Genomic DNA, 22,901 nt, shown 5'->3' with positions numbered 1-22,901 from the left:
TTTCTTAAAAATTGTAAAAACTTAATAAATAAAACTGGCACACTGAAATTTACAAGACATACATCATTGCTGGGATAGAACTGGGGGCCAGGTGAAGATATCCAGTGAATTTCTGTTAGCTTTAAATATTCCCATAATGAACCAGGGGACAAGGTCATGTGAAATAAAAGTGAATACATGACTATTATTTTAAAATTAAAAAAAAATTCAAATGAAGTGGAAGTACATAGAATAAAAGGTGGAGTTCCCTCCTTTTAAAAATTATCATTACTTTTTAAAGATTTTATTTATTTATTTATTCATGAGAGACACAGAGAGGCAGGGACATAGGCAGAAGGAGAAGCAGACTCCCTGCAGGGAGCCTGATGCGGGACTCTATCCCAAGACCCCCGGGATCACGACCTGAGCCAAAGGCAGACGCTCAACCACTAGGGCACCCAGGCGTCCCTAAAAATCATTATTAAAAGAATACCATGCTGAATGCTAAAGAATGCCGAAACTAAATGTTTTGTATGCATTTTCTTATTTTATCTTCACTTTTTTATTCCATGATGCTGAAGATAGGGACGCCAAGGCTGGTTCTTCAAAGCTGACCCAAGGGATACCTTACTCAGGGCTGGTTAGTCTCTGTCTCTGGGCCTCAGTCTCCCCATCCACACAGTGAGGCGCCTGATAATCCTTCGGCTCTAATAATCGCAACTCCACGTCTAGCCCTGGCAGAGGAGGGACCTGGAGTCCTGCCGCCCGTGTCTCTGGGATACGGGAGCAAAGAGCCACGCATCCTTATGGCCCAAATAGGCGTCGCCTTGAGTCTCTCCCTGGCCTCATGCACCCAGCATCCAAGAATGGCATTAGGCTGGCCGGCTGGCTGCTAGAGGCCCTGTCCTGTATCTCTGGCCCCCGCACAGGGCTGCCAGGCTGGCCAGGCCCACAGTGGCTCAGGGGAACAACTCTCCCCTCCCCCGGGGGTGGGGGTGGGCAGCAGGAAGAGGGAGGAAAGAGGATCGTCTCCAGCTGGCCCCGGAGACAGACCTCCTTGTCCCCATCAGCCCTCCGGCCCCCCCCCCCCCCCCACCCAGGGCTGTCCACGGGGGCTTGAGATCAGCCAGAAAAGTCAGGCAACTTTTCAGGGACCAGAAGGAGGGGAGGGGAGGTCTCCCAGCCTGAGAGCAGCGCAGCGCCAAGCCCCGCCCCTTGCTGTGCCCTGTCGGTAACTCCAGACTTTGACCCTGAGTTCCAGCCCCGGTTGGCGGGCAGTCGGCTGAGGACAGGACACCCCAGAATCAGGAGACTCCTCTGCAGGAGATAAGACCCTGCGTCCACAGCAGCTGCCTCTTCAGAAGTTTGGCAATCCAGGTGAGTGGGGGTGGCGGTGCACCAGGTCTCAAGGTCCTCCCAGTGTTAAGGAGAAGGTTCTGCATTAGAGCCTAAAGCAGGTGAAGCCCTGGAGCCAGGCGAGTGGGGGTGGCGGTGCACCAGGTCTCAAGGTCCTCCCAGTGTTAAGGAGAAGGTTCTGCATTAGAGCCTAAAGCAGGTGAAGCCCTGGAGCCAGGCAGGAACACAGGCAGGTGCCTTCACCTCTCCAGACCTCCTTCTCCTCTCTGGAAGACAGGGATCATAATCACCTCTTACTAGGTTATTTTGAGAATCAAAAGAGGTGATGAACAGAAAGAGCTTAGCACAGAACTGGGCACATAGCAAGTACTCAGTAAATGGTGATTATTATTTGGGGGCAGCGAGCTGATAGCCTGGTTGTCAAACATTTGTAGAAGCTGTTCCATTAAAAATTTTTAAAAAATATTTTATTTATTTATTCATGAGAGACACACAGAGAGAGGCAGAAACACAGGCAGAGGGAGAAGCAGGCTCCTTGCAGGGAGCCCGAAGTGGGACTCGATCCCAGGACTCCAGGATCATGCCCTGAGCCAAAAGCAGATGCTCAACCGCTGAGCCACTCAGGCGTCCCTCATTTAAAAATTTTAGAAACATGTTATTTATTTATTCATGAGAGACACAGAGAGGCAGAGACATAGCCAGAGGGAGAAGCAGTTTCCTTGTGGGGAACCCTATGTGGGACTTGATCCCAGGACCCTGGGATCATGCCCTGAGCCAAAGGCAGATGCCCAAACAGCCCCCGAGGTGCCCCAGAAGCTATTCCACTGTAAAGGTAAATTGTGAAAATATCAACTGCAAAAGAAGTGGCCATATGGCACAACCTGATTACGTTCGTTCCAATACCTTGCCCCTGATTTGTTGATTTTTTTTTTTAAACAAGTCTCCTATTTTTTTGCTACACACAAATAGTAATCAAAGCCACAAGCTGCCCCAAATTCTTTTTGAGGGACAAGGGAGGTTATGAGCAAGCAAACACGCGACTGAAAAGCAAGCAGAGAGCAGCAGGTGCCAAGTTACTGCTTGCTGCCTAATAGCTCTGCAGCACGGTACAGAAAGCTCAGATAGAACAGAGTCCAGATCCCAGCACTGTCCCACACTGGCCGCGTGACTCTGGGAGAGTGAGCTCCTGGCCCTGAGCCTCAGTCCCACACCTGGAGACCCTCCCGTAGTGGTTGCGGAGATTAAGCAAAAGGACACCTGTACTGAATCTATGTGTGTGTGGTGAGGGGCAGACGCCCCAAATTCCCTCCCGCTCCACACTCCTGGAGACGTTATAATCACACACACACACACACACACACACGCAGATAAGTGTGAGAACCTCAGCATCTTCTTGGATGCACACTCCAAGCACGCTCCGTTGAAGTGACGGCGTAACACACAGGAGAAGGGCACCTCCGCCAGGAATCCAGCAACCACAAAAAAATGACTGACCTGGTAACGGAGCCGTGGGCATGCAAGTCTGCAGGTTCCTTATCCGTGTCATGAGATCCTACGGGCTGGCTCCTGCTTCTCAAAAGAACCTCATGCGTTTATATTGTACCTTAATACCACACAGTTGCTACGATCAGTATCAGATAGGAGTCCTGTAGTTTAAGATGATTGGTTTAGGAACCACCTTTTTCCTTCCTAATTCTTTGCCTACCAGCCACACACTAAAAATTCGTACAGATGTTGCATTTCATGGGGTTTTCTTTCAACACAGGACCCTGAAATATTGGCTGTTTATTTTCACCTGCTTAGTCCTCAGATTTTCCAAATAGTGTCATTTGCCAGCCCGGCATGGTGTTGTTTAGGGCCACGGGCTTCTGTAAGTCAGGTTGAGCTGGGCTCTGCTTCTCGCCAGCTGGGAGTCTGAGACTCACTTGCTTCATCTGTAAAATGGGTGTAATGATAACCCGGAGAGCTGTCAGAAGATGAAAACAGATGAAGCATGTAACATTCTTAGCGCAGTGACTGGCACACGCTGGCAGTGCTATTGTTGTGATCTCTGAGTTGCCAGGTCTTTCCCTGACTCGACCAGTCTTGCCTTTTACGGAGACTTTGTCACCCCAAGACATCACAAACCCTTTCATCGCAGACGCGTTGTTGTGGTTGAGTCTCTCCTCTTTGCTGGGCTCAGTTTCCCCAGCAATCTAGAATTTTACACTCTGGAGAAACTGAGTCCCACACTATTACTTTTCCCCTCTCTATCTTGGCCATTTGATTCCAGATGTTGTTCTGGGCGTCCCTCCTGGTCTTCTTTTGGGCATGTGCCCCTGCTCCTAACCGGAGGCTCTGACACACCTGAGTAGCCTGGTTATCGTAGACATGCTGTGTGCCAGCTCTGCTTCGGTCCAGGCCTCCTTCTTCCTGCCCAGAAGCCTCCGGGGGGTTTTCACACTCTCCTTCTCCTCCCTCGCAGCCTCTATTATAGAAGCAGCTTCTCTTTTTCTCCATCTTATGCTGGTTTTCTAGGTGGCTTGCGAATGGAAAAAAACCTCGGGCCCTGGAAAAGGCAGAGCTGGATTCACATCCCACGCTTCCTCCAACCCTTCTTATGACCTCGGATAACTTAACTTTCTCTGAACCTCGACTCCCTCACCTGTGAACTGGGACGGTGACAGTCACTAGTGTCATGAGCTCCTCAGCATTTAACCAATATTTTCTCTTTTGATCCTCATAAGAACTTCATTCATTCATGCATGCATGCATTCATTCATTCATGAGTCCCTGCTATAGGCAGGCCCTATTCTAGGCCGTGGGGATAGAGCAGGATAAAAGTCCATGTCTGGAGCCCTGGGTGGCTCAGTCGATTGTGTCTGGCGTTTGGTTTAGGCCCAGGTCATGATCTCATGCATTGTAAGATTGAGCGCTGCATTGGGCCTCATGCTCCACAGGGAGTCTGCTTGAGATTCTCTTCCTCTGCTCCCCCCACCTTGGGCACACACACTCTCTATCTCTCAAATAAATAAATAGTGGTACCTGGGTGACTCAGTTGGTTAAGCATCTGCCTTCGGCTCAGGTCGTGATCCCAGGGTCCTGGGATGGAGCCCTGTATCAGGCTCCCTGCTCAGCAAGGGGTCTGTTTCTCCCTCTTCCTCCTCCTCTCCTCCTGCTTGTGCTCTCTCCCTCTCTGTTAAATAAATAAATAAATAAATAAATAAATAAATAAATAAATAAATCTTAAAAAAAAAAAAAAAAAAGTCCCTGCCCTCCTGGAGCTGATATTTTGGTGAGGAGGCAAAGGTCAGGGAGCTTTGTTAGCCCTTAAAAGTTCACAGAGAGGGGGATCCCTGGGTGGCTCAGCGGTTGAGCATCTGCCTTTGGCCCAGGGTGTGATCCTGGAGTCCCGGGATCAAGTCCCACGTCGGGCTCCCTGCATGGAGCCTGCTTCTCCCTCTGCCTGTGTCTCTGTCTCTCTGTGTCTCTCATGAATAAATAAATAAAATATTAAAAAAAAAAGTTCACAGAGAGGAAATGGTGGCTCCATCAGGATGGCCAACTTAACCCATGTTTGCCCCAGGACTCTCCTGGTTTTAGCTCTCAAAGTCCGCATCCTGGCAACATCTTCAGTCCTAGGAAACTGAAGAGGTTGGTCACCCACACTCCATCAGGTTAAGTGACTTGCCCAGGGCCACACAGCTGGTGTGTGCCGGAGCCAAACTCAACTCTGAACCTAGGTATGTCTGACCCCCAGCCTGGGCTGGTACTGCCACTTCCCCATGCCCTGCTACCTCCTGGATTCATTTGGGGAATTTGGAAAATTCCTCAGTTCTTGCTGTCTTGTTGTTGAGGCACAAAAGTGATCCACTCTCCCGAGTTATAGAGAGAGAGTCAGAAGGCCCAGAGAGAGGAGGTAACTTGGCCAAGGCCACAGAGAATGAGAAGTGAAGCCAGGTCTGACTCTCCCTGCTTCCTCTTCTCCTTCCCCCGGTGTCATTTCCATTGTTATTTTCAAGGGGCTGGGGGACAGGAGGAGGTCACTACGTATTATTGGGCCTACTCTATGCCAGGTGCCGTGCCAGAAACATCCACCCAACTAGTGGGTTAATTTTCAGGGTGCCCCTGTGAGGTCAGGGTTGCTCTTATTTTACAGATGAGGATGTGGAATCTCCTGAGGCGAAGTATGGGGGACAAGGGATGGCAGGAGGCTAGGGTCCCTGAGAGGGCCTGCCCCTGCAACCAAGCCTCACAGCGGGAAGGAGAATGGTCCGGAGCAACAATGCCTTTCCATTTTGTGGCTTTATCTCCAACTTGGCTGCTGAAATCCCGACAGAGTCCAATTCTTGTGGGCTGAACCCATTTTCCCCTTTTAAAAAACTAGGCCCTATTGAGAATGTCCTGCCGTTTGGCCAAGGGTTGCCAGGAGGCTTGGTCTGTGGGAGGAGTTGCTGTGAGTGTAGAGGAGGGAAAGTTGAATTTGGCCCTTCCGGCACAAAAAGTCCCCTTGTTCTGCCTCAGCAGGAGCCCACAGAATATTTCCCTGCTGTGTGCGTTGTGGGGGGGGGGGGGGGAGGGATCCAAGCTGCTTCGAGGTTAAAAGCTTTTAAACTTCTAAATATCTTTTTTTTTTTTTTAAGATTTTATTTATTTATTCATGAGAGACACAGAGAGAGGAAGAGAGACACAGGCAGAGAAGCAGGCTCCCTGTGGGGAGCACGATGTGGGACTCCATCCCAGATCCCGGGATCACGCCCTGAGTCAAAGGCAGACGCTCAGCCACTGAGACATCCGGGGTCCCTTAAAGCTTTTAAACTTCTGAGGACCCAGCCAGCCCAGCCCCCAAGGCCCACCCTTGGGGGCTGTGCAGGAAAACCTGAGTTCTGAACTTAGACATTGCATCCGCTAGCTCCCAGCTTGGCACGCAGGAGGTGTGCCGTAAGTGTATGTTGAGTTTACTTGAATTAAAAGTAAATCCCAGCAGCACCACTTAACTGGCTGTAGGACCTCAGGTAACTTACTTCACTTCTCTGAGCCTCCGTCTCCTCATCTGTACAATGGGACCAATGACACCAGCCCCGGCCTCCTAAGACCGTGGGGGTGACTTAGAAGGACGTAGCACTGGGGTTGGCATGTGGCAGTGCTCCGTAAGTGTCAGCAAATGACGTCTTTTGCACTTGACCTTATGTTGAGGTTTGTGCCCTGGCCATCTGGCTAAACCTCCCATCTGTTCTCCAAGGTAGGAGTTATTTTTCCCATTTACCAGCATCTTGCCCAAGGTCAGTGGCCAGTAGGTGGCAGAGTTGAGGCACGAGATCTGAAGCTAGAGCCCATGGTCCTGACTGCCAGACTCCCAGGCTGCAGCTGGCTGGGCCCTGTGCCCTGCTCTGCTTATGTTCCTGGCTTGGGGCAGGGTATTTGGGGGAAGCTCCCCAACCAAAGCTGCATCACTTACCAGCTGTGAGACCTTGGCCAAGTCGCTTTGCCTCCCTCTGTGTCCATTTTTCCTCTTGTGAGGGTCCTTAAGAGGATCAGTTATCTGGGCTAGCCAGATAGAAAGGCTTGGCGGTATCTGGCACTTTCTAAGCTTTCAGGAGACGATGGTGATGGTGGTGATGGCACACTTCAACCTTTCCTTCCTGCAGGCTGGCACGATGCGTGTGGTAGTGATCGGAGCAGGCGTCATTGGGCTGTCCACCGCCCTCTGCATCCACGAGCGCTACCAGTCAGTCCTGCCATCGCTGGATGTGAGGGTCTACGCAGACCGCTTCACCCCGCTCACCACCACTGACGTGGCTGCTGGCCTCTGTCAAGCCTACCTCTCGGACCCCAGCAACCCACAGGAGGCGTGAGTGAGGGTCCTAGACGGTGGCCCCAGGAACTGGAGGTTCTGAGAGTGAAGAGGGGATGCTCCCTCTCAGGGTTCCCATCACCAAGAGCAAGCCCCTTGTCAAGGCTTAGAAGAAAATCCTAATAAATATGAAGCCCTACTATGTGCCAGACAAATGGAGGCTTCCCTCTATGCCTCCCCTAAACTGGGTGGCTGTGGATGCCCTGTGCATTGATGGATCAGGAATATTTGGGTTTCTTTCCCCTAGTTTATTTATTTAAAGGTCATTTTCATCTGATCCCTACCTAGTGGCTGACAGAAAACAGAGCCCTTCAAATCCCAGCAATAATTATAATGAAGGATAAAATGCACTAAAGTCCTTGATGCTGGGTACTGTAGGGAGGAATTATGTCCCCAAAGACCAATTTTCTTCCATATATAAACTCATAAAAAGATCTTTCGCTTCACTTGAAGTCATTCCAATTGCCGTTTTTAACAGTCTCTCAGGTATATTTAATGGTTTAGAAATCTATTTCCCCTCAATTTGCCCACTGTGACGATTCATCATTTTTATGTAACAATTTCTTTTTTTTTTAATGTTTTTATTTTAATTCCAGTTGGTTAGCATACAGTGTTACATTAGTTTCAGGTGTGCCATATAGTGATGGAACACTTCCATACAGCACCTGGTGCTCGTCACAACAGGTGCACTCCTTCATCGCCATCACCTATTTCCCCCAACCTGCACCCCCATCCTCTCCGGTGACTATCAGCTTGCTCTCTACAGTTAAGAGTCTGGTTTGAGTTTCTCTTTCTCTCTCTCTCTCTTTTCCCCTTTGCTCATCAATTTTCTTTCTTCATTTCCACATATGAGTGAAATCATATGGTATTTGTCGTTTTCTGACTTATTTCACTTAGCATGATACCCTCTAGTTCATCCACGTTGTTGCAAATGGCAAGATTTCATTCCCTTGTATGGCTGAGTAATATTCCATTGTATATATGGAATACCGCATCTTTATCCATTCATCAATTGATGGACACTTGGACTGCCTCCATATCTTGCCTATTGTAAATCATGCAGCTATAAACATCGGGATGCACGTATCTGTTTGAATTGGTGTTTTTGTATTCTTTGGGTAAATATCCAGTAGCGTGCTTTCTAGATCACAGGTTAATTCTGTTTTTAACTTTTTGAGGTTAAAACAGACCTCCAGATCAAGAATACTTGTAAGTGGGTGGATGGATGATCAGGTTTAGCAAAGAAGTTGCAAAAGTCATTTTGTCTGTTTAGAAACCACAAACTGCCAGCTGCTTCAGCAAAAGAATCCCCAACTGTGTAAGGACTCAAACAGAAGTTACATTCTCCCGTAAACTCTAAAACTAGTGTTCCTGATCAGTGGGTGGCAATTCAGGGGCCCGGGCTCCTTGCATCTCATGCCTCTGCTGTCCTCCTCTGTGGCTTCTGACACGGCCACTGTGCCCGTGTCACTGTGCCTTCTGATGTCATTCTTCTGTGCTTTTGGAAGGAGAACAGCATGAGGACCATGTGTGCAGTCTTAGGGTCCATTGGGCAGAAGGCAGTCACATGGCCACACCTGGCTGCTTGGGAGTCTAGGAGATGTAACCAGGTTCTGGGCCAGGAAGAAGAGGAGGAAAGTGTTTGGGAGCAGCAAATCAAGGTCTACTGCTGGCATTTATACGGGGGGTACTTGAGTAAGCCTCAAGTGTGGGGCTTGCAGCTCTCAAAGTGGGCCAGAGCTTTCATTTAAACTCACAGCTACACAATCTTGAGCCCAAGGTGGGCTCCAAATGGTTGCAGTGGACCATCCCTTGTTTCCCCTCTTCTCTTTTTCTATTAATGGGGAAATTCTAGAAAATCATGGGATAGGGAAGGCCCACAGGCATTTGGGATGCTGCAGAAGGGAAAGTGGTGGATTTCTGGATTTTGACATATCCCCATCTGCCTGGTCACAACCCCATGCAAGCCAATCTTCAGAGTTTTCTTGTCCAGCTCAAGGTATTAGGTGACCGAGACTCTGCGGGATCCTTCCAGGCATTGGAACCAGCAGACCTTCGACTATCTTCTGAGCCACATCCATTCTCCCAACGCTGCGAGCATGGGCCTGGCCCTAATCTCAGGCTACAACCTCTTCCATGAAACTATTCCGGTGAGTGAGGAGTCAGACCATGGGGTAGAACCTTGATCACAGACCAGGGCTGGGAGTTTGAGTCTGGGAGTACTTTGAGCCTGGTAGATGATAGCTATTTGCATTCAAATCAGGTTTACTTTAAGTTTTATTTTTGCTTTAAAATTATTTTGGTTTCCAATTTTGTCATTAAATTGGTGGAGACCAAAGAGCTTTCTGATGAACCAGGGGAACTAGCTCTGGTTGAGTCAAACCCAGACACATCCTGTAGTGGATTTCATGCTGAAGCTACAAGGTTTCCTGTGTTTCTGGAGGTGCCAGGGATTTTCATCAAGATAGACTAAAATATTCATCATGGCGCGAACTTCTAAAGTGCTTACTCTATACCAGGCCCTGTCCCAACTAATTTGTCAGCTAGTGACTTGTTTAATTCTCATACCAACCAACAAGTAAGTGCTAACATTAGCCTCTTTATAGATGAAGAAATAGAGGCTCAGAGAAATGGTGTAGCTTGCTCAAGTTACAAGTCTCTAAATGGTGGAACTGAGATTTGAACCCAGGCTGTCTGTGACCCTATGGTGCCCAATGTGTGAAGAAGGGCATAGCCTTGGGGGATGTTCTTAGGTTGCTTGGAGAGAGGGGTCTAGAATCCCAGACCAACTCTTTCAGGGTTATTCAATGTTTAGCACTGGGCTACGGGCATTGCCCATACTGTCTGTTCTCTTTCATGGGACCAAGAATGAGTATTAACTCTATTATGCAGACAAGAAAATGGGAGTCTTGGAGAATTCAAGGTGGTCTGTGGGGAGGCCCAAACCTCTACCTGGTTTTCTGACCCTAAGCTCTGCTGCCTTCCACTCTCACCCCTTGGTAATCCTCACTGTCACCAGTTTCTCTCCTATTTCTGACTCTTACCCTATCACTCATCCTCAGCCTCATTCTCACCCTTCCTTCATATAGCATCACAGTTAAGACTATGGACTTTGAAGCCAAACTGTGTTGGTTCAAATCTCGGCTTCATTGTTTATTAGCTGTGTGACTTTAGACTAATTACTTAACCTCTTTAAACCTCAACGGGCCCATCTGTGAAAATGGAGCTAAGAATAGTATGTATCTCAATAGATGGTTGGGGGTATTAAATGGAGTGGTATAAGTAAGATACTTGAAATGGAGCCTTACATGCAGTACACACTGTTCAACATTTTATTGACTTTCACCCATCCCTGTGCCTCCTTCTCTTCCTCCTTGGCAGGATCCTTCCTGGAAGGACGCAGTTCTGGGATTTCGGAGGCTGACCCGTAGAGAGCTGGACATGTTCCCCAATTACAGGTGAGGTTATTGTGATGGACAAAGGGGCTGAGGTCCCACCATTCAGACAGATCTGTCCAGAGGGCAGCAGAATATAGAGGTACCAAGTTTCCTGTCCTATCCCAGGCCAAGAGCCACTGGTCCCTTAGACTTCTGCTACTCTGTCCATCTCCCTTGGAGAAGTCACCCACCCAATGGGGCCCTGGGCTAGGGTGGTGGGGGATACAGAGACACAGATCTGAAGCCCAGGAACTCCATGTCACTACCATCTTTTGTAGATGAGGAGACTGAGCTTTAGAGAGGCTAACTTCCCAAGGTCACATAGCCAAGTGACCAAAATGGGATTTCTTTTTTTTTTTTTAAGATTTTATTAATTTATTCATGAGAGACACAGAGAGAGAGAGAGAGAGAGAGAGAGAGAGAGAAAGAGACACAGGCAGAGAGAGAAGCAGACTCCATGCAGAGAGCCCGATGCAGAACTCAATCCTGGGATTCCAGGACCATGCCCTGTGCTGATGGCAGGCACTAAACCACTGAGCCATCCAGGGATCCCCCCCAAAATGGGATTATGTGACTCCAAACACATCTATTCTTTTCCTTGCAGCCTGATGTCTCTTTGGTCCTCCCTTCACCCCACACTGTGCCTGAATCCCCTCTAAGAATGCACATCCAATCTCCACGTGTGCACCCCAATGTCAGGGATGGATTTTCTGATAGAAAAAAATTTCCTGCACTGAAAACCAGTCCCTACTTGACACAGCCCACTTCACTCAGTGGTCCTGGTTCTACGCTTGGGGGTCCTCCAAAATGAGACTGCTCCCACCTCCATTTGAAAGCCTTTGAATAGAGCTCTGATTCTGATTCTTTATTCTCACTCTTGCCTGTTGCAACTTTAGCTATGGCTGGTTCAACACAAGCCTGATTGTGGAGGGGAGGAGGTATCTCGAGTGGCTGACTAAAAGGTGAGAACTTCAACTTTAGTTTTAGGAAAGCACCTCTCAGGGACCATTATCAGTTGTTCATGGGATTTGTTTTTGAATTGACCAACCCAAAATGTTAAAGAAAACTCTTAGGCTTGGTGGGAGTTATCCTCAGTTCTAACCACTTCTGTGCACTGAAACCCAGCTTCCCATACCTGATTGGGCATCAGAACCACCTGGGCAGCTCTTTACATGTGATATTGATTATTGAATTCACCAAAATCTATAATGTTTGTGTAATAGTTTTAAATGAATTCTTTTAAGTTTTCCACATGTATTTATGTCATCTCTAAAACATAAGTTGCCTTTTTTTTTTTGTATACTTCATTTTTTCTTCTTGTCTAACTGCTGTGGCCAGTACTTCTAGAACAATGTTAACTAATACAGGGGATGTCTATCTTCTTGCTGAGGTTAATAGGAATCTTGTAAGTGTGCCTGGGTGGTTCAGTCAGTTAAGCATCTGCCTTCAGCTCAGGTTATGATTCCAGGGTCCTGGGATTGAGCCCCATGTTGGGCTCCCTGCTCAGTAGGGAGTCTGCTTCTCCCTCTCCCTCTGCCCCTCTGCACTGCTCACCCCCACTCATGCTTTCTTTCTCACTCTTTTTATCTCAAATAAATAAATAAAATCTTAAAAAAAATAGGAATCTTGTAGTGTTCTAAATTAGCAAACAAATTGAGAGACATATTTATATTTATATTCACATATAAGAAAATTCCATGTATTTCCTATATTTTACTATTTTATTAAGATTAAAAAAAATCTAGAATGGATCATATCTTTTATCAAATGACTTGGGGAAAAAAAAAACAAATGACTTGGGGAGCTTTTTAGAAATACAGATTTTAGGACTCCACTTTATATCTACTGAATCAGATCCTCTGGAGTGGGGCTTAGAAATTTGTGTTTTAAGAAGTTTCCTGAGTGATTTTAATTATCTGCCAGGTTTGGAAATCATTGCACTATAGTTATTTCTCCTAACCTTAAGATACTTATGACTCCTGTCTAGCCTCTTCCTAGGCGGAAAACCCCCACTTCTATCTTGAGGAAGCTATGTATATAAAATAGTCCTGAGCTTCACTTTTCATAGGGTTTACTTTTCTGTTCTTTTGATGTTTCTACTACATCTCTAATAATAACAGATATTTTTATTCTGAGACATGTTGGGGGATGTCCCCAGCCCACCTTCCTCCTTGTACCTTGCTTCTGACAAAGGGGCATTTAACATTGGTCCAACTCTGCCCTCCTCCACCTTGCAACTCATTCCCTTTGATGGTACAAAGCAATGTGGTAGGAAAACTTTTGAACTAAGAAGCCTAGGTCTGAGTCCCAATCCCATCATTAACTCACTGTATGACCTTCACCAAGGCTCTTCTCTCATCTCCATCTGGCTGACAAGGGGCTTGGGCCATTTCAGGTTTCCCATGGGAGATTTCATGGACCACTAGTCCATCAAGGTACTTAAGAACTGATCTGATCTGACTACACAGCCATTTTCTCAAGGAGCATCCTGTGGGACTAACATCCACAGAAGGTTCTTTGGGGAACATATCTCATGCCATTTTCTTGGAGAGATGGGACAAAGAACTGAATACTGGGCTTTTTGATGTGTTTCATCACCCTAGGTTAACTGAGAGGGGAGTGAAATTCTTCCAGCAGAAGGTGGAGTCTTTCGAGGAGGTGAGTTGCAGGGCTGGAAGCGGCTGGATGTGGGAGAAGGGTGAGGAGGAGAGGCCTTTGGTTCCTTTTGCTGGGTTGGGGGCCCCCTTGTCAGGCTCCCAGGGTCCCCACGAGGCCTGTCCCAGTCTCCAGGCCTTTCTTCAATCCCAGAGGGACTCAAGCATTCTGTCTTGATGTTGGTGGCTAGAACAAAGGGACAGCAGGATGATGGTGGACATTAGGGGCTAATCTACTTCTGAGCCTCTGAGTCTTAGGGCCAGAGAGTTGGCTGCCTCTTACCAGTATCAGCTGCACTTCACTCTTGAGACACTTGGTTGCCTCCTATCTAAATCAGGGTTAATGTTTCTGCAAAGTCAAGGCTCTCAGCTGACTCAGCTCCAGAGTAATACCATCATCAGTAACAATGACAGCAGCTATCATCACCAGGCACTGGCTAAGTACCACGAACTTTGCTGTATGACTTCACTCAATCCTAGCACCTAGCATTGCGCTTGGCATGTGAAGATACTTGGTAAATGCAGCTACTGGCATTACATACTGAGTATCTGCTCTGAGTTGAGCCCTAATGGACATTTGGGATGTATGGTTTGCTCAGACATAACCTTATTCCCAAGGAGCTCACACTTCAATGTAGCAAACACTGGCTCTGGAATGATAACAATGCCTTGCAATGTGTGTGCCCCATGACTGACCTGTGAGGGGAGTCCTTGGTGCTGTACTGAGGGTTTAGGTGCCCATCATGCTGTACTGTTGAGCCGTCAAGTATCCCATACATGCACAGAGCCAGGGGTTCCATCATGCCTTCTGAAAATGCCTTGGCAGAGCAAAAGGCAAGAGAATGAAGTAAGGAGTCAGAAGGAGGAAGAGAACTATCTCTGCATCTGACTTCTTCTGGGAGGTCCCAAGAAGGTTCTCCCCTTCCACAGTACTCCTTCCTGAGCACTCTCCTATCCAGGGTCACATTGGATCTTCACACAGCCCAAGAATAGATATTACCAGCCCTACTTTATAGTGAAAGCGGCTGAGCCTTGAGGAGGTGATGGAACATTTCTGAGGTCATGTAGCAGGTAAATGGCAGAGCAGAAATTTGGAGTTAGTTCTGTGGAAAATTGGAGTCCTCAATGAGACTCCTCCCTGCTGTTCCACAGGGAGCAGAGAGCTGCAAGGTGGAGGGGAGAGGGGAGGAGGGGGTGGAGGATACAAAGGCCCTTACCTCCTCCCATGCCACCTGCTCTGTTCATTGCTGCCAGATGGCAAGAGGAGGTGCCGACGTGATTATCAACTGCACCGGGGTGTGGGCTGGGGCATTGCAACCAGATCCCTTGCTGAAGCCAGGTCGGGGACAGATCATTAAGGTGAGTGTGAAGGCGAAGGATGGAACCTCCTGCTTTTCTTCTTTTAAAGATTTATTTATTCATGAGAGAGAGAGAGAGAGAGGCAGAGACATAGGCAAAGGGAGAAGCAGGCTCCTTGCAGGGAGCCTGATGTGGGACTAGATCCCAGAATCTGGGATCGTGCCCTGAGCCAAAGGCAGACACTTAACCACTGAGCCCCCCCAGGTATCCCTCTTGCTTTTCTTAATAGAGAGATTGTAGCTGCCTCCTTATTTCCTCTCTGAAGATAGAGGATGCATTGGGGACATCTGTTAGAAGAGCCTCGCAGATTTCAGGCAACTGACATGTTAAAGAAACAAGAAGGATCAACACGACCCCTCCAAACATTCTCTTTTGGGATTTTTTCTTAATATAGCAAAGCATGCATATATATGTTTGTACATATGTAGGGGTTGTATATCCCTGCATTTTAATAAAAAGAGCAAAAATTTGTGGAGTATTTATTTAGTGCCATGTACAGGCCTGAGCATTTTATCGTGTTATTAATTTCATCCTTACCAGAACCCTTTGAGAGGGTCTATCATATTGCCATTGCTATTTTACTGATGGGGAAACTGAGGCACAGAGGAATTTAGGTGATATGCACAAGTTCACATGGTGGTGAGTTCTGGAACTGGGGTTAGAACCCAGGGTCCCTGGGTGGCTCAGTGGTTTAGCGCCTGCCTTCAGTCCAGAACGTGATCCTGGAGTCCCGGGATCAAGTCCCACATCGGGCTCCCTGCATGGAGCCTGCTTCTCCCTCTGCCTGTGTCTCTGCCTCTCTCTCTCTCTCTCTGTCTATCATGAATAAATAAATAAAATATCTTCACAAAAAAAAAAAAAAGAACCCAGGCAACCTGGTTTAAGAGGCTGTGTCTTGTAAACATCATCCCACACTGCCTCTCACTGTGTATGTGTGCATGTGTGAAGGATGTCCATTTGTAGACATGTGTGTGTACTTGGGCCTATGTGAGTGTCAGTGTGTTCCTCATGTGGGCTGATCCGTATGTGTCTTTATACGTGTGTGCTGAGCTTTTCTGTGGTCATGTAGGTGAGAATGTGTGATATTTCAGGGAGCAGGGGTTGACTCTTCCTGCAAGAGCAAGCAGTCAGTGCAGACTTGGAGCTGAGGAGTCAGAGGAGGGCTTAGGAGCTGTCTTTGCCACACTTGTCAGAACATCTGGGTAGAGAGGGGAGCAAGGCAGGGAAGCCTAGTGATCCAACACTCCTGAAGAGACTTGTCTGCCTTCAATCAACAGGTGGATGCCCCTTGGATGAAGCACTTCATTATCACCCATGACCTAGCGAAAGGCATCTACCAGACCCCATACATCATCCCAGGGTAAGAATCTGACATCTTAGAGCAGAAGAAGGAGCACCTTCATGCCCTCTCTATGCTGCCCACCCCAGCCCCTTTGCTTAGTCCCTGCAGGCTTTTTCTTCTAGTGTTTTCTAAGTAGTAGGGTTGAGGTATTAAATCCCTGGAAAGTCAGGACGCAGCATTAATTGGGCTCCATCTTGAACAAGCTTTTGGAGGATAGTTGTGGCGATCCTAAAGACAAAGGTAGTGGGTGTGAGGGCAGTGACACTGGAAGGTGTGAACAGAAATAACAGGATTGTGGTGAGAATAGGGATTTGGTTGATGGTGATGATGATATTAACGAGAGAGGTGATGATGTTAGTGAAGATGGTGATTGTGTTGATAGGATGACAATGTCACTGAGAGTGGAGTGGTGGTAGTGGAGATATTACTGTAATTGGTGAGGAAGTTCACAGGGGTGGTGATTGGGCCAAGGAGGGTAAAATGTTAACATTAATGGAGATGGTGTGGTGTTGATGATGATGGCAGTGATTGGGAGTAGAGGCAGCATCTGGTGCTGATGGAGATGACGCTATGAGTGATGATGTTAATAGTATAGTGGGGATGACAGTCTCAAAGGCAACGTTAATTCATGCTGATTGCAACATTAATGTTAAGTGAGGCTGTGCTATCTTCATGGTGATGTTAGTGGTGTGGCAGAGATGACAATATCAATGGTGACAAGAATGCTGGTAGTGAAAATGATGAATGGAGTTGATGGTGATGACATATTCATGGTAGCAAAAAAGGCAGTTGTGAAGATGATGTTGATGGAGATATTTTTCCAGTTTCATTAAGATATAATTGACAAATGGTGCACATTTTTAATGTACATGACAATTTGATATATGTATATATTGCAATATGATTACCACAATAAGGCTAGTTAACTCATCCATCATGTCACATAAATACAATTTCTCTGTGTGTAGTGAGAACATTTAAGATTCACTCCCTTAGCAATTTTCAAGTATGTAATATAATACTGCTAACTACAGTCACCGTGCTGTGCATTAGAAGAGATGACAATGTTGGCAGTGACATTAATGGTGATGGTAGAGATGGTGGGGGGTGGTGATGACAGTGGCAATTGCAGTGGTGTTGATGGTGGTGTTAGCAGGGATGACAATCTGGGTGGTCATGGGGATTTAGGTAGAGATGGTTGTAAGGGTGAGCATGGCGATGGCCCCCATTCATCTCAAAGGCTTTTTGTTTCCCTTCATCATTGACACTCCTTACTTTTACCTAGGATCCAGACAGTGACTCTGGGAGGCATCTTTCAGCTGGGGAACTGGAGTGAGGCAAACAACATCCAGGACCACAACACTATCTGGGAAAGCTGCTGTAGCCTGGAGCCCACACTAAAGGTACGGTGGGAGGGTTATCAGTACCTTAGACCAGGGTCTTGGCAGCTTGATCATGAGGCCCCTTGAGGATGGGAAGATGCTACCACTGGGATAATTGGGCAAAATTATTCCAGCAAGGGACTGTGGAATACACCAGAATTTGATAATGCACAGGGAGGTTCTGCTGCAAGCCAGTGACACCTATCTGTCCATGGCTAAGAGTTGCTGTCTTTTGCGGTGACAGCCCTAAAAACACCTTAGTCTGTCTTCAAAAAGAGCAGATACATTTGTTGTAGAAATCTCAGTGCGTTTTTGTTTGTTTTGAAATCTCAGTTTTTTCATTTGCCTGTTGGTGATGATGACAGTCATGATATTAATGAGGGTAGGGTAGAAGTAGTGGTGGTGTTGATGGTGATGAATATGCTCAGGATGAGGATAATAATGATGGTGAGGAGGCTAGGGCTGTTGACATCATGGTGGTGGCTGGTGGTGGTTGATGGAGACCGGGTCATCGATAGAACTGGTAGTGATGTGGTGGTAGTGACAATAATGATGTTGGCAGCTGATGAAGGTGTGATGGTAGAGGGGGTTAATGAAAGTGATGGTGGTGGTGGGTGGTGAAAATGAGACTCCAAAGCTAACTCTATCATCTAAAAATAGGAGCGGCAAAAAAATCCAGAGATGAATTATTATTTTTTAAGATTTTACTTATTAGATAGAGAGAGAGAGAGAGAGAGAGAACAAGCTGGAGGAACAGCAGACAGAGGGAAAGGGAGAAACCAGCTCCCTGCTGAGAAGGGAGCCCAGTGACATGGGGTTTAATCCTAGGACCCTGGGATCATGACCTGAGCTGAAGGCAGACACTTAACAACTGAGCCACCCAGGGGCCCCCAGAGATGAACTAGTAACACTTTTTTTCCAGGATGCAAAAATTGTTGCTGAATTTACTGGTCTCCGGCCAGTTCGCCCCCAGATTCGGCTAGAAAGGGAACAGCTTCGCTTTGGATCTTCAAACACAGAGGTATGCTCTCTTGGCAAAGAAAGCAAGTCTTCCCATAGCTCTAAGAGGCTCTGGCATTTCCAGTCTTACCTGACATTGGCTTCACACAGCCTACTGGCAGGCCAGGACAGCACTGGCTAACATCCCCCCCTCTGTAGAGAAACTGAGGCTCAGTGATGGTACAGGACCTGCTCAAGGTTACGTAGAGGGCAGTGCGCCTCAGTCTGTCAAAACCTGTGGTTGAGCAGAAGGAAAATGGGTACTTACTTGTGTCCATGACATGAACGACCTTACTGGATCTCCCCTCCAACTCTCTGGGATAGGGACTGTTTCCCCCATGCTTCAGATGGATACTGGGGGTCTAAGATGTGAAAGCATTTGCCTAAATCAGACAACTGGTGAGTTGAATTGGACTCCAAAGCCATTTTGCAGATGTCCATTTTGTTGCTGCTCCATCGCATCTCTGGGGTCGCTCTTTCATGCTCCCTCTTATGGGGTGGGAACTGGGCTTATTGAGAAGCTGGAAGCTGTCCTGGCTGAAGGACCTGATCTAACTAGGTGGTAGCTGGAGTTCCCCACGGAAAAGCAATCTTCCTTATATCGGTCGTCCTTCTTCCCTTATGTAGGAGGGCATATAGGGTGTGTGTGTGTGTGTGTGTGTGTGTGTGTAACAGCTTTGTGTGTATATGTGATATGTGTATATGGGGTGTGTGTGTGTGTGTGTGTGCTCACAGGTACCTGAGGAAAGAGTCACAGATGGAGTCAAACTCCCTGCTGATGGCTTTGGCTTTAAAAAAGACCCCAGGGATCTTGCCTCTGTCCCTGGGACAAATTAGCCTGCTAACCAGGGTCCACCCAATACAGTTTCCCGGCTTCTCTTTCCTCCCGAGGTGGGTAGAAGAGTCTATCTATTAACACAAGAGGTTTGGCGTTCTGGAGCGGGATGGGCATAAGAAAGGTGATTTAAGGAACTTCAGATAATGTGACTAAGGAGGGGAATCCCTGACCTCAAGTTCTAAATATTCTACTTTTCCTGTGCTGAGTGCATAAACCAGGTCCATCTCCTAAGCAAAAGAGAGTCTGGGATGTCAACCTTCAGCTCCCCCCAAAATCACCTTACTGGTGTTGCTGGGATGCCACCATCCTGCCAGGGAACGGAGAGGGCCTCTGGTGCCCGCTGGCTTTGCCCAAAACTCTTCAGGAAGCTCCTGAGTCTTCCAGGGCACACATGCTACCTTCTCTCTTGCCTCTCCCAGGTCATCCACAACTATGGCCATGGAGGCTACGGGCTCACCATCCACTGGGGCTGTGCTATGGAGGCAGCCAAGCTATTTGGGAAACTCCTAGAAGAAAGGAAGTTGCTCAGGATGCCGCCACCCCACCTCTGAAAACACCACCTCCCCAAGAACTCCCCGCTCCCCTCAGCCAAGCAATCAATATACCCCCCTCTAAGCTATCACTTACCCTTCACATCGGCCCTGGCTCCTTTCTGCAAGAAGCACAAGATGAGAGGGAAATGACAAGATCCATTCCCAGAGGCGAGTCTGGCCCTACCTGGGGCTCACTTTGATCACTGGGGTCTCTCCACTCACTCTGGGCCTGACTGTATGAAGAACAGATGTAGGCTGTTATATTCTAAGTCCTCAGAAAGGAAAGCTCAGAAAATCAAAGGAGCAAGGAGAAAATTGGAGATAACTGAGGTTAGGTAACTTGAGGACAAATTACACTAACATATTAAAGGTTCTGAAAAGGTGATTCCCGGGTGGCTCAGTGGTTTAGCACTTGCCTTCGGCCCAGGGGCATGTTCCTGGAGTCCTGGGATCAAGTCCCACATCAGGCTCCCTGCATGGAGCCTGCTTCTCCCTCTGCCTCTCTCTCTCATGAATAAAGAAATTTTTAAAAAATAAAATCTTTAAAAAAAAGAAAGGTTCTGAAAAGTCCTGCAACAAAGACATCTATCTGATGTTCTTTCATCCAATCCTAAACTTATTTGGTTTGGAAACCTTTTTGCCCCGAGCACTGATGCCACAGAGTGTACTTGAGGGAAGGCTGTAGTAGATTTTGTTGCAGGAAGTCACATGCAGAGCTGGAGTGTGGCGAGGCAGAAGAGGTAAGGCATTGAACTAACACCATGATACCCATTCCACATCCAGAATTTCCAACAGTGTCAGTGACCTGCTGAGTGGGTAGAAGGGGCATGGGGAAAATCCTGCAACCCACATGGCACTGGAGAAATTAGGCGATGCTTAATTTCTTCACTTTCCCTTCGCCTAAACTTCTTGCTCCCTCCTTCCCTGAAGATGATCTGTAACCGTATTTTTCAATGACTTACTGGCAGCTTGATGAGTGTTGTATTTCCTTGTTGAATCGTCTCCAGCACTTCTGTCAAAAGTCAGTTGAGCCTTAAATATATGGGTGTATTTTTGGAATTTCAATTCCATTCCATTGATCTATAGGTCTATCCATATACTCGTACACTCATGCTACACTGTCTTGATTACTGAAACTTTGTAAAAAGTTTTAGAGTTAAGAAATGTGAGTCTTCCATGTTTGTTCTCTTTTAAGTGGTTTTTTTTTTTTTTCTTTTTTGGCTCTCCTGGGTCCTTTGTAGTTTCCTACAAATTCTACAACCAGCTCGCCAGTTTTTGAAGAAAAAAAAAAAAAAGCCAACCAGGGATTTTTTTTTTTAAAGATTTTATTTATTTATTCATGAGAGACAGGGAGAGAGAGAGGCAGAGACACAGGCAGAGGCAGAAGCAGGCTCCATGCAGGGAGCCTGACGTGGGACTCGATCCCCGGGACTCCAGGATCACACCCTGAGCTGAAGGCAGGTGCTCAACTGCTGAGCCACCCAGGTGTCCCACCAACCAGGGATTTTGATAGGGATTAGGTCGAGTTTATAGATCAATTTGGGGGTTATTGATTGACACATTGATTTTAAGTCTTGTGATCCGTGAATATAGGATGTTTCTCCATTTATTCAGATCTTCAATTTCTTTAAGCAGTGTTTTGCAGTTTGTAAAAGTCTTGTACTCCTTTTGTTAAATTTATTCCTATTCTTTTTTTTATTCCTATTCGTTTTAACGGTATTGAGTGGAATTGGTTTCTTACTGATAAATTTAGAAATTTTCTCTGGCATGGTGTGGGTAGGGGGATTTGAAGTGGTTCGTCATCGAGTATTCTTGATTAATCATGAATGATTATATGTGACGCGTCTGTATGTTTAAATGTCAAAGAATCAGAATACAGCAAAGTACCATCAGTGACTAAAGTCTGATCAAAACTACTGAATCAAAAAAAAAAAAAAAAAAAACTACTGAATCTCGGGGATCCCTGGGTGGCTCAGCGGTTTAGCGCCTGCCTTTGGCCCAGGGCGTGATCCTGGGGACCCAGGATCGAGTCCCACGTCAGGCTTCCTGCATGGAGCCTGCTTCTCCCTCCTCCTGTGTCTCTGCCTCTCTCTCTCTCTCTCTCTCTCTATGTCTATCATAAATAAATCTTAAAAAAAAAAAAAAAAAAAACTACTGAATCTCTGAAGCATGAGAAGGGGCCTCCGGATGTTCTTGGGCTTCAGGATCAGCATTCCATGTGCCTCCCACAACACTCTGCATCTGTCTATTAGAGCTCACATCACATTGTATCACAGTGGTCTGTTTATGCCTGTTCCCTCCACTGCACCAAGAATGCATGAAGATGTGGACCATTTCTTATTCTTTTTTGTATCCTCAGTATTTAGTATCATGCGTGATAGATACATGGTAGATACTCCATGCACACTGCGTGCCATGACGTGATCCCTAATAGAGTTATAATGAACAGGCTCTAGTGATTCCCTGGTTCTGGTTCCATTTGTGAAGCCGGGCTGCACTTTATTTCTGAGATTTTTCTAATCGCTCAGAGGTGCAAACTGGCAGCCCATCAATGAAACCTGGCCTGCAGGTCAATTGTATGGGCTCACACATCATGTAAAGGTTTTTGTTACAACATACTAAAATTGGGAGATTTCCTGTAACACTCTAGATTCTGATTTTAAAGATCGGGAGCTCCCACTGTGCAACAAAATCGGGTAGAGCTGAGCAATGCTGCTCCCTGGGGTCTATGCTTCTCACTCTGCCACAATTCTTCCCTCTTCCTGTTGTTCCTTACACCTTTGTTCCACTCACTTCTGTTCCCAGGCTGTCCTCTGGAGGAAATGAGCAACCCATCCCAGCCTTATAATAAAGCTGTGCTTCTTAATTTGAATTAACCTGAGTCCAATTTCTTTTCCTTGTAATTAAAACAGCCTTGATGAGAGTTCTGTGGCAAGGCCCCTCTCAACCATCCCCCATCACCAGCCTTCTTTCTTCATGCTAACAGAATCCCAATTTAGTGTTCAAGAAGCTGTGGGGTATCGCTTGATCCTATGGGATGGAGCCCCTTCCTTCTCCAGCTCTGGGGGAAGACTTATGCTTTTAGACTCAGACTTTACAGCAAGAAAACTTCTTGTGATTGTTCCTTCTGCATTCTACCTCCTTTGAAAAAATCAGATGCCCAGTACCGTGGCAGCCATCTTGTGATCA

General features: G+C 46.9%; 1 protein-coding gene across 1 annotated transcript; it reads left to right on the top strand.

Moving 5' to 3' along the window:
• Positions 1-1,196: 1,196 nt before the first annotated feature.
• Positions 1,197-22,584, top strand: DAO (D-amino acid oxidase). The gene is made up of 11 exons (XM_025474297.3): positions 1,197-1,356; positions 6,963-7,165; positions 9,204-9,318; positions 10,550-10,626; positions 11,502-11,567; positions 13,209-13,263; positions 14,514-14,618; positions 15,896-15,978; positions 17,246-17,363; positions 18,265-18,363; positions 19,599-22,584. Exons 2-11 carry the CDS (start codon positions 6,972-6,974, stop codon positions 19,728-19,730), a joined length of 1,044 nt encoding a protein of 347 aa, XP_025330082.3. The 5' UTR covers positions 1,197-1,356; positions 6,963-6,971; the 3' UTR covers positions 19,731-22,584.
• Positions 22,585-22,901: the final 317 nt, after the last annotated feature.

Source organism: Canis lupus, chromosome 26 (genome assembly GCF_003254725.2).
Source record: "Canis lupus dingo isolate Sandy chromosome 26, ASM325472v2, whole genome shotgun sequence".
Taxonomy (NCBI): domain Eukaryota; kingdom Metazoa; phylum Chordata; class Mammalia; order Carnivora; family Canidae; genus Canis; species Canis lupus.
This window is presented reverse-complemented; position numbering and strand designations above follow the sequence as displayed.

Excerpts from the sequence above, each read along its gene's own strand:
- DAO (XM_025474297.3), top strand. The coding sequence starts at position 6,972 with ATGCGTGTGGTAGTGATCGGAGCAGGCGTCATTGGGCTGTCCACCGCC. Across the intron at positions 13,264-14,513 it reads AGGTGGAGTCTTTCGAGGAG|ATGGCAAGAGGAGGTGCCGA; the intron begins GTGAGTTGCAGG and ends CATTGCTGCCAG. Across the intron at positions 14,619-15,895 it reads GTCGGGGACAGATCATTAAG|GTGGATGCCCCTTGGATGAA; the intron begins GTGAGTGTGAAG and ends TTCAATCAACAG.